The following is a 17,681-nucleotide window of genomic DNA, read 5'->3' as shown; positions in this document are numbered from 1 at the left end:
ACTAAGTGTTTAGGGGGAGCAGGCAGGAGTAATGGGTAGCACTGCTGCTTCCCAGTGTTTAGATTGAATGTCCCCCCCTGTTTCTGCATGGGTTTTCTCTAAGTACTCCGGTTTTCCCCCACCGAAGATATGATGGAAGGTTCATTTTCGTCTCTTAAGTTGTCCCTTTGAGCTTGTGTATGTGTGCGCAGTGAAGAACTGGTGTACCTGACATCCAGACATGGTTACTGTACATCTTGCTCCCCATGATTCTGGGATAAGTCTTTGAGTTGCTCTACCCCTACCTGCATTAAGTTGCTTCTTGACAATGGATTGATGAATTGTTTGATGGGGAAATTGGAACGTTGCCGAAAAGGATAGTGAAATTAAAACAAACTTCATTGCAAGAGTGGTCTTTATTGCTGTGCGCTGTTAATTTGTTTTTGTCCCATTTAGAACTGCTGAAAATGCATGTGTTTGTATCACATTAAGTAGGGTCCCCTTTGAAAATGGAATCTTTTGTGCCCCAAACTAAATTCCTGTGTTTTAATTGCTCCCAGGCAGATGGGTTGTGTGCATTAGACCTCTTGAGCTGTGCTGGGCTGGTTAATCACTTTGGCTACTCTAAGTCTGTGGAGAAGATTGAAATAAGCCCAATTCTGCTGCAGAAGGGAAACTCAAAGATAGCACTTTATGGCATCGGTAAGTTAGTTTTGAACTTTTGATCTTTAAACCTACTTTACAAGGCTGATGGAGAGAAACTAATAAGTTATATAGTGACAATCAGATTTCAGTCACGATTTCAAGACTTGCCAAGTGTTCCCAAGAGGTTTCTTCTTTTTCTCTTAAAATGAGCCTTTAAAGTGATGTTGTATTAGGATGATCATGACAGCAGGCTAAATATAAAAATATTTTGTTTCTGGAGTCCCAATTTATTAGAATGACAATTAGTCTGGAAATGTTAATTATTATTTATTAATTATACTTGTGTGGTTGTTATTTTACAGTGTTCAACATTTTAAGCATTCAATTTAGTCAGTAGCATTTTAAATCTGGAATTAATGATTAACTTAGGCAAATTTATCACCTTTTATTTTGATAATCATAAATCTTCTGCCAGTAGTAGATCAAAAATATGTGATAAACATGGTAGTTTATCACCTTTGGTACTATTCAATGTCATTATGCATTTATGTATGTTTCAGATAATTTTCAAATGAATTTCAGTATAAGATACGAAAACGTTCAAAAACCAACACCATAATAAATGATAAGTGAAAAAAAAAATATTGGATAAAATAGCTATAAAAATTAAGCAGCCACGTCTTTCAGATTTTTATTGTTCTTTTGCTGAAAATCCATGAATGAATGCAAATTATGAGGCTACCTGATACATTACAGACGTTTAAGGAGACCTTTTCTTTTTCTGTTGCTTAATCTTGCCACAGTTTGTTCATGTGTCGCATGAACTATGTGAGTATATTATTTCCTGGTGTGACAAGGCCTGGGACAAAGGTGGGAAATAGGGCATGATCAGCCTACGATCATGAAAAGCACATTTCTGCTCTTTAAAAATGTCCTGGGAAGATTGTAGAGTAGGTTCTCAATTTCACAAATTGCCTAATGCGCATATAGCCAAATCCCCTTTACTGTCGCGTAATGTACTACAGTATATGATATGCATGGTAATGAAGCTACGCAATAAAACTGTCGGGGAGTCTGTACAGTCGTCTCCAGCCTGTCATTCCCTGACACAGAACCTGGAGTGTTTGTTACGATATAAAAAACAAGACCGCTTTGAGATGAGGATGCTGGGTAGTGGGTACTTGGGCAAGTGGCAAGGAGTGAGAGGCTCACTCACTAGCTAGATTTGTCTCTCAATCCTAGTCTGTTGTACCTCCAATTTTAAATTTACGCGTAGTAACCTTAAGCTTGGTTTCATCCCACTCTGCTGTTCTTTCTAATAACTGAATTTTCGAATGTTAAATTCACAGATGTCGAAAATTCTACCATAGCTCTATTTGGTTTGGCAAGCCACTATATTCCCAGGTGCCCATGGAACCACTTCAGTGACTGCTCAACTGACTTTCCAAGGCACACCTGGTGCCTTGTAATCTTGTGTAGCAGTCACAGGCTCTAACACTCATACAGTAGGTCCTCTCAATCACTCAGACATTACACATTACACACATTGGCTCTAAGTCTTAACTAGTGCCAATGCGGGAAATCTGAGCGGTTGCCCTTTGCTGATATAAACTTTCACCTTGCAGATCTTATACACTTATAATTTTGCTGTGTACAAAATACTAGCATATAAAAACATTGTTTTCATTTGGAGCTTCTGCTTTACTTCTTTTTACGTGTTTAGTCTGTTTAAATATCCATAGCCTGTTTAAATAAATATATTCTTCACCTTTTCAAAACAAAGCCTCAATACATTTAGTTGTGCAATGAAATGTTTTGTACGAAATGTAAGTGTTCAAAAACCACGTACCTCATTTTTTCAAAGGCTTAATAAATATGTCTTTCCCACGGTATCTAAATTTAGTCATTGAATTTTACCATTAATCCACGCACACAGAATAAACAGTTAATTAAGCCACAATTCCAAAGTTAAAAGAAGAAGCTCCCCAGCCTCCTGTCAGACAGAAAGCAATTAGCAAGTGTCAAAGTCAGTTTAAACAGAACAGTTAACAGACTTGTTTTTCTGACCAGAAGATACCAGGACAAAATACTTGGCATTGAAAAGTACCATGCCTGTACATAATTGTATTAAATGTATATTTCCCATACTTTTTTAAAATCAGATGTGGAAAACATTTCTTTAAAATGGCGCATTCTTTATGTATTGATTAGGAACTAGTGTCAGGCCTGCACGTTATTAGTCAGGTTGCAAAACCAATTTATAGTTGCTCAGTAAAACCAAAGTAAAAGTGTGGCAACTGCAGTTGTTATCTGCCTCCACCATTTTAAGATCTGGTCTGTTCTCAGGAGGTGCTCATATTCACTGGTTCAAGGTCGAGGATCACTTGGCCAGGCTGTGTTTTGCAGTCAAAGTGCAGCCATTGTTTTCCATGTATGGGCGGAAGTCAGGGATTTTTTTATCACTGGACAAAGTAAAATGTCTGCATAGATACAAGCCGCATGGGTGCAGCAGTGGCTTTGTTAGCTTTGTAAAGCAATAAGACACCCATATCTTTAGACAGAGCTGATAGTTGAAACGTTCTCTAAAGGGGAAACTAGGCCCTTGTTTTTCATGTTTTTTTTCTCTTCATGGACTTTATTTTGGGGTTTGTAGTGTAATCTGAGTTCACCAAAAGCCGCTAGTGTAAATAAAGCACTTTAATACATCTATTGATGCCGTTCAACATAAAATACCGTCCACACAAGGTGGGGTTTTAATGGAGCCATATTTGCACAAGTGGTTTTGAACACAAAATATTTCAGTCCTCCCAGGTGTGGTTGTAAAGGTGTATGATACTCCCTACATTTTTTTACCCAGATCTTCTCCTTTCCACAGCTTTGCTCGAGGTTCTAGATCTGGGCTGTTGTGATTTTTACATGCAAAATAAACCTACCTCTCTACATGTGGTTTTAGAAAAATAAAGTATATACATTTAGTATGTTGATTAAATGCAGTCGCCATCATTTTGTCTAAGTGATCATTCTTGGCTGACTTACTCTTGAGTGCCTTTCACTATGGCATTAGCCAGAGACTTGATTGGGTACAGGCGATGAGGTGATTTAATCTGCTGAATGTCAAGCCTGGTGAAAATCAAGAAAGAAAAACAGAAAAAGTGCCGCTCGTGTAACAATGGTATTCTTGAGAGACGAGAATGCCCTGTTTGCTAGATGTGAGTTTGATCGAACATTTATAAAATGTGCTCTGGTGGCACTTGGCATTTACAGTAGGACTTAGGAGCCAGGGAACAGACAGATGTTTGTCCAGGATGATGAAAGAAATTGGACAGAATCCCACAAGACAACCTAGTGCAAAGCATGAGTCACAGCTTGTAATGTTTCCACCTGTGGTTGCAAACCATACCAGCCTAAGTATCACAGCAGATCCCCTGTTGATCAATCCTCTTGATCACAAATGTTCATGAACCTAATGAATTGAGCTATGTTATGTGTGTTCAATAAGATATCTGAAAAAGATAATTTTTCAGGTAATAGCTTTATGAATTTGTTGCAATTATTAGCCATCCTTTTCTTTTAATGTTCAATATACTTTTTTAATGGTATTTGACTCTTTTAGCTCTCCACCTAACATGGACCCTCACAGGGAAGCTCATTTGTTTATGATGAGATTAGTCTGCTGTTCTAAAGCTAATGAGCTGCTTGATACAGTATGAGGTCTAGTTCTAAGAAGCACACTATGGTTTTCAAAAGTATTCTTTACTAATGAAAGAGTACAGAAAGGTTTTTGGCTTTAAGCTCAAATTAATAAAATTAATTTTCCTTTGCATTTTATAATAATAAACTTTATTTTATATAGTGCTTTTAAAGGTGGCTTCTCAAAGTGCTATTTTGTGCCATATGCAGTACTTAGCACAAGCTGGTCCAAGTGTACTACTTTAGAGTTACAGTAAGTGACTTGGTTTTTTTCTCTTAGGGAAATCTACTTCACTTTTTTCCATTTCACTCTACACAAAGGGCTGATTCAATGCGCGGTGTGACCATGAGCCAAATGTAAGCCTGTGTAGTGAAGAAGGAGAATCGAATGTAGAAATTGTTTTTAGAGTGCCTTATTCAGGAGGTCAAAACTGTGAACTACAATTTTAGACCCTTTTTTGTAGTCCTGTCCCTGTTTTGTTAATTAAGGCACTTAAGCTGAAAGTAGTGTTTAAAGACTGCAAAAGTGCACTTTTATCACCAAGTCAGATTTATATGCTTCTGAAAGTGATATTTATTATCTTTTAAAATAGGATATGTTATATTTGTTTTGTCTCGTTGTAGGCTTGCAGTCCAAGCAATATGATGGCCATCTAATACGCAACTTGAATTGGAAGTACTCTGTGCCCCAGAAATCTCTCATTATGTGACCCCTAACCATCTACTATGTTTTTATCTCATTGTCACCTGGGCAAGTTTATTTAAAAGGGTTGTCATCCTGTTAAAGGTTTTGGAGTTGATTCCCTGCGCGGTTGATAATTTGGGGATTGCAAAGATATCCATCAGGAGCAAGTATAATATCTTTCTGCTTTTCTTTCAGGCTCCATTCCCGATGAGAGGCTTTACAGGATGTTTATCAATAACCAGGTGGTCATGCTTCGACCCAGGGAGGATGAAAATAGCTGGTTTAACCTGTTTGTTATTCACCAGAATAGGTACAGCTGCCTTATGAAACAAAAGAGCACTTAATTCCTGCAAAATAAGCTTTGCTTCTGAAATGTATCTGGGCCAGAGATATAAGAGGCAATCTAAAGTATGTCACCTATATGACTGCATCAACCACAGTACATTTTCATTCCTGATCAGTGAAGTGTGAAATAAAGGTGTTGATAGAAACATATTTTCTTCATTTGTCTGCCAGCTTAGCTTTGAAACCCTTTTCTTAAGTTCCTTCCTGCCTCCTGTACTCATTGAAGGACCAGTTGGTGGTTTTCAGAAGTATTATTTTTAGCATGTCGATCCGGGTCATTGTAAATCCATTGAATGTCATCTCATCTTTCAGCTCTGTCTCAGAGTAGTCAAAAAGAGAGGTAAAATAAGTGAAATTCTTTCCGCTTCAATAGCAAGATTTCTTTAAATCAACGTGGAATGAGCTAGAAATTTTTTATCAATGGCGACTGTATTCAGCTGAATACCAATTCAGTGGCCTCTGAAGTTGACAAAGAGCTACTGCAAGAAGAGATGATTTACAGTCCTCTTTGTGTGTGTGTTTTTCTGTTCAAGGAGCAAGCATGGTGCCACGAATTACATCCCCGAGCAGTTTCTAGACGACTTCCTGGACTTAGTGGTGTGGGGCCATGAGCACGAGTGTAAAATCTCACCCGTTCGCAATGAGCAGCAGCTGTTCTATGTCACGCAGCCTGGCAGCTCTGTGGTCACCTCCCTGTCCCCAGGAGAGGCGGTGAAGAAGTAAGCATGACTTCCCTGTTCTCAGTGTTACTGGGCTGTGGTGTGACTCGCAGGAGTGCAAGCAGACCTGGAGCTTCTGTGAATATTGCTAGTTTGATTTTTAAGAGAGTAGCTGTATAAAAAATAGAAAATGTTTCTTTCTTGGGAGTTCTACAGCTGTTTCTGTTGTTAGTGGAAGAATTTCCCTTAAAAACTGAATTCTGTTTATTTTCTGTTAATGACATGGTTTTTTGGCGACAAATACAACTTGTTAACTGCAGATGACATTGGAACATTTCTGCTGTGAAATGTCTGCTAAGCAACCTGTATTTATTTGCTCGTACATCGCATTACATTAGTCATTACGGTGACTAGTGAGCAGGAAGGGCTGCTTTATGTTGCAATTTGCACAAAGTCTTGCTCTTGCCCATGGCGAGACCAGGGGTTTTGTGACAACATGGCGACTTACAATACTTTCACAAAGTTCACGAGTTTGTGCTTAGCTTGGAATTTGTAAAGTCTTTCAAGAACGTCATTGAATTTATTTAGTTACCGAGATTAAATAACTGGTCTAAGACATTGGGACCGCAGTTCCCCTTTAACCTTGATGTTTGGTTTGCCAGGCATGTGGGTCTGCTGCGAGTGAAGGGAAAGAAAATGAACCTGCAGAAGATCCCTCTCCAGACTGTGCGTCAGTTCTTCATCCAGGATGTGGTACTGGCGGACCACAGTAGCCTCTTCAACCCTGACCACCCCAAAGTCACACAGAAAATCGAGACTTTCTGCATCGCAAAGGTACATAGCCACAATCCTGTTTATAATGGTTCTGCTTGGTAAGGGCAAATTAATTTTCTTTAGGGTAGCAAGCGTTATGTTGTGGAGGTTTATACAGTGAGTCTTCCCTGTTGTTTCACTGTAGTCTGTTATACATTTGCTTTTCTGTAGGATCTTTTTAGTAACTAATTGAAAAAGATGAGCCGAATGGTCTCCTCTCATTTGTATCCCTTCTTTCTCATATTATTCCTTGTTCTGTGAAGAGGTTCATACAGTATACCGGTTCTCCTGTAGCATACAATTTGTGCTGCCTGATGCGTAAGTTTATTTGACTTTGAAACCTAGTTGTGATGATTCTTTTTCAGTAATTTTTCTCAAGCTGCTTAGTTTTTCCCCAAGAAATCATCCTCAAAAAAACCTGAGGTGACAGTGCAAAGGCAAGTCACAAAGAAAAAAAATCACTTCTTGGCATCACATAGTGTGTTATTTTCTCCTTGTACCTCTTTTTACTAAATTTACTGTATAAGCTGGGGAAGTCATTTTGCCTTGAAAGAAATCTACAGAACCTGTCTAGCAAAGGGCTAGAAAAAAGTTGTCCTTTTACTTGATCACCTAAGCTTTTTCAATTCAAAATGTAATTGGACATAAAGACTAATTCCCTTTGTGTTCATTCACTTAATGGTAAATTTGTGTATTAGAAAAGTGCTTTTTTCCTCAGCTAAACAGTATTTCAATAGATCCACTTTCAACAGAAAGGCATAGTACATCAATTTGTGTGCATCTTATGTAGAATGTGAGGAATATAGCTGAGGTATGATTAATAGCTAACATTACTTCAAGGCTGTATGAGAAATTAATTCTACCATTTCCAATATCTCAGTATAAGTGCACTTATAGTGCTTTCTGAATGCTTGTCATTATGTCTCTCCATGCTTTTCACTGCACACCCATCTGAGCTTTTGCTGTCACTACACCTAGAACATTGGTGACGTAGGTTTACGTGAAATTGTGTTAAAAAAGATCCCTGTTTTTTGTTGTTACCCAGAAAACTTCTAAATAACAGCAATTCATTAAGTTTGATTAGACAACATGCTTTGTATTACATGGTGTAAATGGTATAATTTACAAATATAGCTGTTTTGAAATGCGATTAGATTTAAGGTATCTTGTTAAATGCTGTATCCATATAAGCCACAGTTGACTTATTGTAGTTTTAAGCTTTTGCAATATCTTTAAGACATAATTAAAAGTCTGTTTGAACTTGACCTTCTTGTGCTGCAGGTTTTTTAATGAGCCACTGGAGGGTGACATAAAAAAGATCAATAGTTAATCTTCTCCTTTACAGCTCAGATGAACCCTGTTTTAACACCACAGCTCCGTTTTATTAGAGAGTTGCTTAATCAGTTTTAAAACCCAGATGAGCAGAGAGGTGAACGCAAATGGTAATGACTGGTATCACATATGTTGTCATAGTTCAGAGGGAAAACAAGTATTACCTCATGCTATAATGAAGTAACTTTTATTACGTAATAAAGTTTGCTTTAATTGATTCCTGATATTGTCATTTTTTCAGTTTTCTTAACCAGCCTTCTGAAAATGCGGCTTGAAACTCACAGTGTTAATTGGATTTTAGGTACTTTTCTAGTTATGAATTAAATTGTAAATGTTTAAATATAGCAGACTTATTAAGTACACTGTATTTCTTGTCAATAAAGTTTGTGACTGTCTTGGCTTGTCCAAAATTGGTTATTCTGCTTCTTTAACATGGAATTCTGGGAAGGCACTGAGGGTGCCCCCTCACTTTGCACTTAAAGGGAGTCCTCTTGTTCAAATCTAAACTGAAATAGTGTGCTCTCTTTGTCTTTCCCTTAACCATGTCTTCAATATTGTTGCCAATGAGATATTTATTCTCTGAATTGTGAGACTGAGACCATGATTAGCTTTTCAGCTCCACATTAACTCTAGAAACTGCTCAAAATGGCTGAAAATTACATGGAGTGTGTTTCAAATTGTAGCTTTTATTGTGGTTTTTAATAATTAATTTCTTCTGTAGTTTACCATTGTACTGTGCATTTGCTTTGCCTTTTTGTAAACCGTTTTCTTAAAAAACCAATCTGGGCTGGTGCTCACTAGAAAAAGGCCCTACAGAAAACCAAAGATTAATGGCATCCAGTCTCATGTTAGAAAATACAGAATGATCAGTAAGTGACGTACTATCCAGTAAGGTTTACTTTATTGAAGTTTTTGGTATTCAGGCTAGTAATATTTGATGCCCCATCAATATTTGATGCAACCTTACAGGTTGAAGAAATGCTGGATGAGGCTGAACGAGCGCGAATTGGGAATTCCCAGATTCCAGACAAACCTCTTATTCGGCTGAGGGTGAGTGCAATTACAGTGGAGTGGCTACTTTTTTTGCAGACAGACTAACACTCAAGGAAAGGAGAGTCATTTAGTGATAAGATACACTCAACAGAAAGGTTTCTAAGACCAAAAAGTGGGTGAAGTGCAGAGATCTATGAATGCAATTGATTTAGATTTTATACAGTATATGTTGCTCTGTACGTATTATATTTATACTCTTGATGAGATTTTTGTTTTATCTTCTAAGTATGAGGTCTTGATGTATAAGGTCCACATCTTCTACTGCATGGTTTTAAAGAGAAAATAACTACTTTCCTCCCAAACGTTCATGATTGACTATTTTGTATAAGCTTAGCACAGAAGTATAGTTGAAGGAGCAATTTCAATCAAGTGTCTAGGCACTTTGTGTAAATATCTCTTGCATTTCAGCACTTGCCTTTTGAGGTTTTTTTTTAGGGTGTTAGGTGAGCATTTTTTAGAATTATTGTTCCAACTGGAGTGATTACTCATGTAGCACCCTAACATTACAATCAGGGAATTGCAGTGTTCTCTGGGGGTATTTGTGGATTTTTCAATTTGGAACTTCAGGGGGAAGGGGGGTGGTGGAATTTTGAAGGCAGGGAAGTGGGGTTTTGGCAGGAATAATTTGTGAGCAGTGTCATTGACAGTAAGTTTTCTAAAGCAAAAATGTATCCTTATGAAGAATGAGAACTGCTTGAAAATCAACCTGTAGCAATTACAGTGCACGCAATTTTTGTTGAGAATTCTGCGGTTTTCTTAACCTTGTAAGGATAGCTATTGTATTTGTAACAAGCACCCCCTGTAGCTTGCAGGACTAAATTGTTTGGGAAGTACAAAGGCTTCTTTCCTTTCTGTCACTCAGGTTGACTACAGTGGAGGATTTGAGCCATTCAACACTATGCGTTTCAGGCAGAAGTTTGTGGACCGTGTGGCAAATCCTAAAGACATTATTCACTTCTTCAGGCACAGAGATGCAAAGGATGGAAAAGGTTCCCAGTGTTTGTTCTAGAATGCAGTTTAACAATACACTGCAATTAATTAATATAGTCAGTCCCCTGGGTACAACCCATCTTAATAAAGACATTCTGAAAGACTCAGTACAATATTCCCTCAAGTATAGTTAAAGGCACATCTTTTTGGAAAGAAAACTAACTGTTGTGAACTGTTTTAAACTTGTATTTCTTTATTTTGGAGGCTGCAAAACTCAATTTAGATCTCCAAAGCACCATGGTTAGAAGTTTTATTCTTTTACAGTGAATGATTCTTGTATTTTTCTTGATTTTTCAAGGAGATGAGAATATAAACTTTGACCAGCTTGTGAGCAGGACCTCTTCGGAAGTAATGCAGCTGAGAGTGGAAGACTTGGTGAAACAGTACCTTGAAACAGCAGAGAGAGTGAGTATGAGAAAAGAAACAGGCAGAATATATACTGTGCTCATGCCAGTCTCTTCAAAGCACTAATGAAAGGTGATATTTACTTGCTGAGCTGGTTTGGAATGAAAACCTAGAAACAGACCAATACTCTAGAACCAGGACTGGGCACTCTTGATCTAGAACATTAGAGGCTACTGTCTGCCTTTTAAAAGTTTTTGTAAACACATCCTTAGTTTGGATGTTAATGTATATTGGATATGTTAAAAAAGACTCTTTTCTCTCTTACTGAGTATATTATTTTCTATATGTTTTTTTATTCATGACCTAACGTTTCACATTGCACAGTCTTGAGTTTATAAAATGGAACATGAAGATGATATACAGCATGCTTATTGAGTTAAAGTGTATTTAGAATAGACCTTGTCAATTTTGACAGAAGGGTCAGAACAAATGGAACATGCCTAAGTTTCTTTAGTGATATAGCAACAGAAAAGCCAAATATTCCTCTTTCAGTGCTCCTCAAAACACCCAGTAGGTGGCCTTCAGTCAAAATCTTCAAAACCGTTTGACAATCCTGCATTATTTAACAATGTGTTGTATCATGAATTGAAAAGTACTTTTAGCCAGGGGTACAAATAAACACAGTTTGATGCCACTTTGGCAGTGTGTGTGTGAAATATTGTTGCTGTCCTATTCTGAATTAAATTTCCATGACACTTTCAAAATGTAATCCCGTTAAATCTTCACTGATGTCAAAACTTGATTGAAGTTCCTCCAGTTTAAAACTGCTGGCTTCTAGAGATTTAAAAAACTGAATATGGAATGGGGAAATATATTGCACTTCTGCTTCATACATTTTCATTTTATTTTTAAGCAGTCCATTTATTAAGCTATGTAAGTCACACCAGTTGAATATGCCAGTATAATGTTTATATAATTTCAGCATAAACATCTCTATACCAAATCTAGCTATAATTAACTTGTAAGTGGCAAGAGTTGCACTGTGGAACATCAGGGCTGTGTGTTCAGGTATCAAAGGGAATTTTTTTAATTAGGTGGGAAGAAAACATTGTGTCTTAATAAAAATAAAACTTCAGTTTTATTCTTAGACTTATAAAGGAAAGTCCAGAAGTATAATTCTCAGACATTTTACAATATTGTTTGTTTTGGTCACAATATAGCATTTTAATATACTTTGACTTGGGAGTGACTTTTGTCTTCAAATTCGTGTTTCCTTTGTTATTCTAAAATGTTCTTTGTCTGCCTACAAAACTGTTTATTTACTGTTCCTACTTGTTTCATAATGACACATGACATTTTCCTCAGTGATATTTGAGTCCTTCAGCTATTGGAGGAGCACTTAATACTACGAAGCCCCTTGAGAGCAGGATGATGTAGAGCTTTCAGAACGACCAATTTGAATTGGTTCCTTTTTTGCATATTGATATGTGATGTGTTAGTGCAACAGTACATGAGGAGTTTATCTCAGGACAGAACAAGAATGAAATTGTCAGTGGTGAATATTAACGAAGAGCAGCATGAATGGAAAACAGTCCTTTGAAATTAAGTTTGCGAGCACGGTTTCTTTATTCTGCGACAAACAGGTGTTTTCAAATTATGCATCCACTATTGGCAGTTTGAATTAATCTGATTAATCATGCCAAACCTCAATTAATTTTCACTTAATTGTGAATAGCTTTGCATTCAAAGTTGCATAAATACCCCTATCGCAGCACCTGTATAATTTTAACATGTTCAATTATTTTTTTGCAAATTGCAAACCCAGTACCCAGTGGTGCATTTTGATTGACTTGGGCTCCTTCTCTTAATCCACTGGGAACCCACTATCAAGTATTGGTTTTGTAATTTAACATTGGCAAATGCGTTGAAACTCGAAGGAAAAAAAGGACAAGGCAGAAAGTTAAGCCCAGATGTCATATGTGGTACTCGGCAGGCAGTAGAATCACAGAGCACACTAACCTCATTTTCAATGCATCGTACCAGGCGACTGAGTCACCTCAACTGGCTCCTCCCAATTCAGGAGCATAGTAGCTTTATTCTAAGATTTTCACACCCTTTCCTGGAGAGTAAACCCAACAGCCTGCACAGAAACCTCATGTCTTGTATCTGTAATCTTGACCTTTCAGTCATTGCCCATTGTTTGACCGTAGCTGAGAATGGAGAGAAAGATCAGTCTGTAAAACAAGAGTTTTGTCTGAAATCTGGGTTCCTCCTTCACTACCACGGGGTGGAACAATGCCTACAACACTACTGATACTGTACCATTCTGCTGCTCAATCTCACATTCCTGCTTGGCATCACTTTGAGAGCAAAAACACAAGATACTTCAACTCCTCCTTTAAGGATCCTCTTTTCTCTGGGAGAGGGCCTAGAAATAGCAGAGATGTCACCACCAAGCCACCAGTGATACTCTTCCATGCCTCAGTCCTTTGAGTAGGGAACTGTGTCAGCATGTGTAGGTTGCTGCAAAGGAGGCTTCACAGCCAAAACACTGTGCCTCTTTTCTTTTCCTTTCAGCATGGAATAAACCTTTACCCATTCCTTTGTTTACCTCATTCATACCTTGGTGTCTTGCCCATGAAAATCAGAAACCGTGGAGCCAAAATACACCCTTGGCCAATACTGCTCATTTTGATTGAACTCGACTTCATGATAAGAATTTGGACACAGCTCTCACTCACAGAGATTAAAACACCTGCAGTAGATAGCATGCAAAAGTGGCACTGGGACTCCATACTCTCAGGGTTGATCTAAGAAGGCTTCTTTATATATGAAAGAGACCACCCTTGTTTGGGAAGTGAGATTGATAATATCTAATAGGCACATTTATACCTCTTCCACCTGCTCCAGCATATTCCCTGCCAGAGATGTGACATTCAGCATCTCAGTAGCCAATCTCTGCTGCCAGTGTCCAGTCGTTTGTGAACCAAAACTGGCATCGCAACAGATCCTCACTTTTCAGCTCATAGACAGTTCCATAAAGTCCAGCTGGTTTAAGTGGGTACTTTGGCCACCAGGTAATTGCCCAGGTTATTGAATTTCACCCCCAGCCCAGGTTCATCATGGGCTCAAGATGAGTTTATTTTTCATTTGGGACCACAACTCATACCCATTCTTTCTTTCAGCCTTCCCTTGTTCCCTTTTTCTGCTGTTCAATGTTTTGTGTTTGACTCCTGTACTCTTTCAGAGTATCTCAACGTCTCCCATATCCTGACCAGCAACCCCTACCTCCACTTTCCATCTTTGAATCTGTGGCTGAATTGTTTGTAGGTTAGTTTAGCTATTTAACGTCTCCATGTCCAAGAGGACTACTCTAATGTCAGTAGTCCTCTTGGGTCTGTGGGTAACAAAAGTTTCAGATTCTTATTGCCTAGTGTATGGGAGGGCAGTTTTGGTCAGTTTAGGAGAAGTTGTGCTGATTTAGTTGTAAAGAGATGAGTTAAAATAAAAACCTGCTGACGTACTGGCTCTACAGGACCAGAATTGCCCAGCTAGCTCTTTGCCTAACTCTTTGGCTGTGTAAAATTGGTTTATTCTAGAATGTGCAGCTCTCACTGCTGACAGAGCAGGGGATGGGCAAAGCAGTCCAGGAGTTTGTGGACAAAGAGGAGAAGGATGCCATCGAGGAGCTGGTCAACTTCCAACTGGAGAAAACGCAGCGCCTCCTGAAGGAACGCCAGGTGGAGGCCGTGGAGGAAAAGATTGATGAGGAGGTCGGTGAACTCACTTGCTTGTTTCGTCGCTAATGCTTTAATTAATTTTTTTGTTCATGGAGCTATATTTGTAACGTCTGTTCTTCCCAAAAATCCCACTTAATTAATTCGGTGAAACAATTATTCACTTCCCTATCTGCTGTTTAGTGGGGCTGTTGATGTATTACGGCTGTCAAGTGTCACCCAGGTGGGTGCTGCACTACATTTGTGAAAGATAAGGGTCCTCTCTGTTATGTAAAGCACTTTGGAATCCTTTATGACTAAACACACTATTAAGTATTATTAAAGGAAAAACTTCCACATTTGGCCAACTTCAAAACCAACCTTTAGGTAATTAAAAAATTTCCATTGTGAGAGTCATGTGACATTTCTGCTGTTTCCTGTATTACCCTTGTTATGCTCCTGGCGGTGTGACTTCAGGGAACTTCACACTTAAACCACATTACATGTATGCAAACATAAATCGAGGGTGTTCCTGGCTGTGTTATTGTGGCATTCTTATCATTGAGCCAAAAGACATTACAGAAATTACAAAATAAGACATAACTCTGTCTGAGCTCTGACTATATAGTTGATAAATGCAAAAATGCAGGCACAAACTTTACAAACATAATGACTCGAAGCCCCAGCAAATGTTTTTGCTCTCTGGTCTACCAACCATGAAACGCCACAAGCGTCATGGACGGTACCGGTGGCCTCTTTGGCACTGAGCCCCAGCCTCACATGGGCCAGACTGCCAACACACACAACCACACATACAGTACAGTATATTTACAGTACTGATACCTTCTTTTTCCCCTGGAAATTCCAATTTTTGATCTAAAATAACTTTTGACTTAAGGAAATTAAATAGTTTAAAAGTTCTGGGGTGAAGTCTAGTAGTTGCAAGGTGCTTTTTTTATCAATTTGAGATTCTTAAAGGATATCCATTTTTGTACAGTCTTTGTCATCTTCCATTTGTCGCACTTGTCTTTGGTGAAGTGCTGGCTTTGAGAGGGGGTAGCATCATACATTAGTAACTCTGTTTGATTCTCTCTGCGCCAATCTTCTATTAATGCCCAGAACCCATGTGTTAGCCCAGATGCCTTTTCCTTTCTTACTTTGTCACGCGTTGCCAAGGTAACAAAGAAGACAGAAGTGAGAGCAGCAGATGATACAGGACTGTGGCCTGAAGGAGCAGGGCACCTAGGTGGACAGTCTGTAAGGAAATGTCAGATACAGTTGTCCTGGCTTGAATTAATTCAGAACCCTTCACTGTATTTTGCCCAGAGGGATCAGTACTCTCTCTGTGGCAGCAGGAACACTAGCAGTGCCGTATCACATTCATATTACGAGCCAGCACTGAGCTGCCTTTCTTCCTCTGTAAATGGCACAATAAAATACATTAAGTTATTACATTAATAGTTTCCATTGAAGGAAAACACTGTGGGAGGTACAAAGAGTTGAACATGTGAAGAAAAAATGAAACAATTTAACCAATTTCTGAGTTATAAAAGTAGCTAAATTATATTAACCAGCTATTAGTTGCTAGCTTTTCATAAAAGTTAAATTATCTTAATATTGTGTCAGAGACTTGTGTTTTTTACACTTATTCTTACGCATTTGGTTCCAATTTAAAATTACAGCAGCAGAATGTGATACAATATTGTTATTTTCAGATATTAAAGAACTTGTGAAGTCAGGGTGTACAAAGTGTTATAATGAACTGATAACAGACTAGTTGTCTTGCTTATTGTAAGATTATTTTAAATCCCCACAAATACAGTATACTCTATTCTTTGCATGGTACAAAATAACATTTTGTGTGAGAAAACAGCAAAAGCTGTTGCAGGAGTGAGTTTGCTAAATAAATTTTCTTAGCTCAACATACTGAAATTGAAGAGCTGGATCTACCTTTTCATGCATATTTGCCCAAAGCTATGCTAAATGGTTTCAAGAGTCAGTCTCAGGCTAAGTTTATAAAACATTTTTATGATACTATTTAAGTTATGTAAGGTTTTGGACTTTTTAACCTCTTTCCAAGATATTATGCTTGTTAAGGAAATGTTTTAAATCGTGGAATGTAACTGAATGATATCTAAAGATGTCATCTAAGTAAGTAGCAGGTCTTGTGTTATATAAGGATGTGAAGAGGAAACATTGATAACAGATTTTTATAATAAGATATAACTCAATAAGCTCTTCAGTCTGTTTTCATCCTTAGTCTATATTCATTAATCCCAAATCATCTAAGAATATTATGCTTTATTGTTGTGTGGATTACTGTGATGGATTGACATGTCTGAGCCTTATAATAGCTCAAGTGTTTACTAAGCTCAGTCTTCTTTATGTGCCTTAGGTTCTGATTCAGTGATTAAACTTTTTTTTTCCTTGTACAATATGAATGAGAAAACCTAGATAAAAAAAAATGATACATCATTTGCTGGGTGAGAGAAGGGATTTTTACTTTTGTATGGATAAAGCATAATCTTAGAAACATAGCACTTTATAAAAATGTTTTTATTTTAATAAACAACTGATGCGGCAGCCTGTGAACTTCACCAGTATGTCACACGTCAGATAGTGTAGTAAGAACAGATTAGTCTACAGTTACATATCATGTAACTTCATGTTATTGTGTTTAAAGGTTCTATGACATGAGAGCTGTCTTTCTTGTGCTGTGACACCAACATGACAACACAAAGGATTCAAAGTGTGTTTCTAACGTGTTTCTGACTTAACAGGCGCAAAAGTATAACCTGACATTGGTGAGGTAAATGACATTCAGTAACGTAGTGCATTGTGCACTGCGGAACTACTGAAACCACTCTTCCTGACTCTTTGCTGTGCCTGCAGCCTCTGAGTAAGACTGCTAGAGCTGAAAACCTTGCTCAGGTCGTGTAGTGCTCACGCACTTGTTTAATCAATATACTGGAGCGCACAGCATATGTTCTCGCAGGTAGAAGCAATTTAAAAGTAGAACAAATTCATAATGCATATATACACATCTGCACCGGAACTGACAGCTTTTGCATTGGCATTCACAGAACTACAAATCAGTAATTCACATTTTCTGTTCCAATTACTGTCATTTAAAGTACAAAAAATCATATTATTTTAGATTCTGACCACCTCATTACAATTGTTTAAGGCCCAACAACGTAATGTGCTTAACCTTTTTCTCGCTTGTGTGTATTATGTGTTTTTCACCTGCAGATTCGCTGTTTGAGAGAATCAAAGAAGAATACTGCCGAGGAGGACGAGGAAGTGCAAGAGGTGAGCGACCATGTCCCAATTTACACTCTAGGACCTTGTGTGATATGGTGAATTCGAGGGAAGTGATCCTTGTGCTTTTAAATGAACTGTTGCTTTAATTTGGATGTACTAGCCCCT

At 38.0% G+C, this 17,681-nt stretch overlaps 1 protein-coding gene across 1 annotated transcript in view; it reads left to right on the top strand.

Moving 5' to 3' along the window:
- Positions 1 to 17,681, top strand: part of mre11a (MRE11 homolog A, double strand break repair nuclease) — a 30,046-nt gene that overhangs the window by 2,181 nt on the left and 10,184 nt on the right. Inside the window, exons 6-14 of the mRNA XM_088922272.1 lie at positions 540 to 681; positions 5,195 to 5,309; positions 5,878 to 6,063; positions 6,666 to 6,837; positions 9,118 to 9,198; positions 10,064 to 10,190; positions 10,490 to 10,596; positions 14,136 to 14,309; positions 17,505 to 17,564. Of these exons, the coding sequence (XP_088778398.1) occupies positions 540 to 681; positions 5,195 to 5,309; positions 5,878 to 6,063; positions 6,666 to 6,837; positions 9,118 to 9,198; positions 10,064 to 10,190; positions 10,490 to 10,596; positions 14,136 to 14,309; positions 17,505 to 17,564 (1,164 nt within the window). The remainder of the gene's footprint in view (positions 1 to 539; positions 682 to 5,194; positions 5,310 to 5,877; positions 6,064 to 6,665; positions 6,838 to 9,117; positions 9,199 to 10,063; positions 10,191 to 10,489; positions 10,597 to 14,135; positions 14,310 to 17,504; positions 17,565 to 17,681) is intronic.

The sequence above is a fragment of the Atractosteus spatula genome, chromosome 7, assembly GCF_055471065.1.
Source record: "Atractosteus spatula isolate fAtrSpa1 chromosome 7, fAtrSpa1.hap1, whole genome shotgun sequence".
In the NCBI taxonomy this organism is placed as follows: Eukaryota; Metazoa; Chordata; class Actinopteri; order Semionotiformes; family Lepisosteidae; genus Atractosteus; species Atractosteus spatula.
The sequence above is the reverse complement of the archived record's forward strand: the minus strand, read 5'-3'. Positions and strand labels throughout refer to the sequence as shown.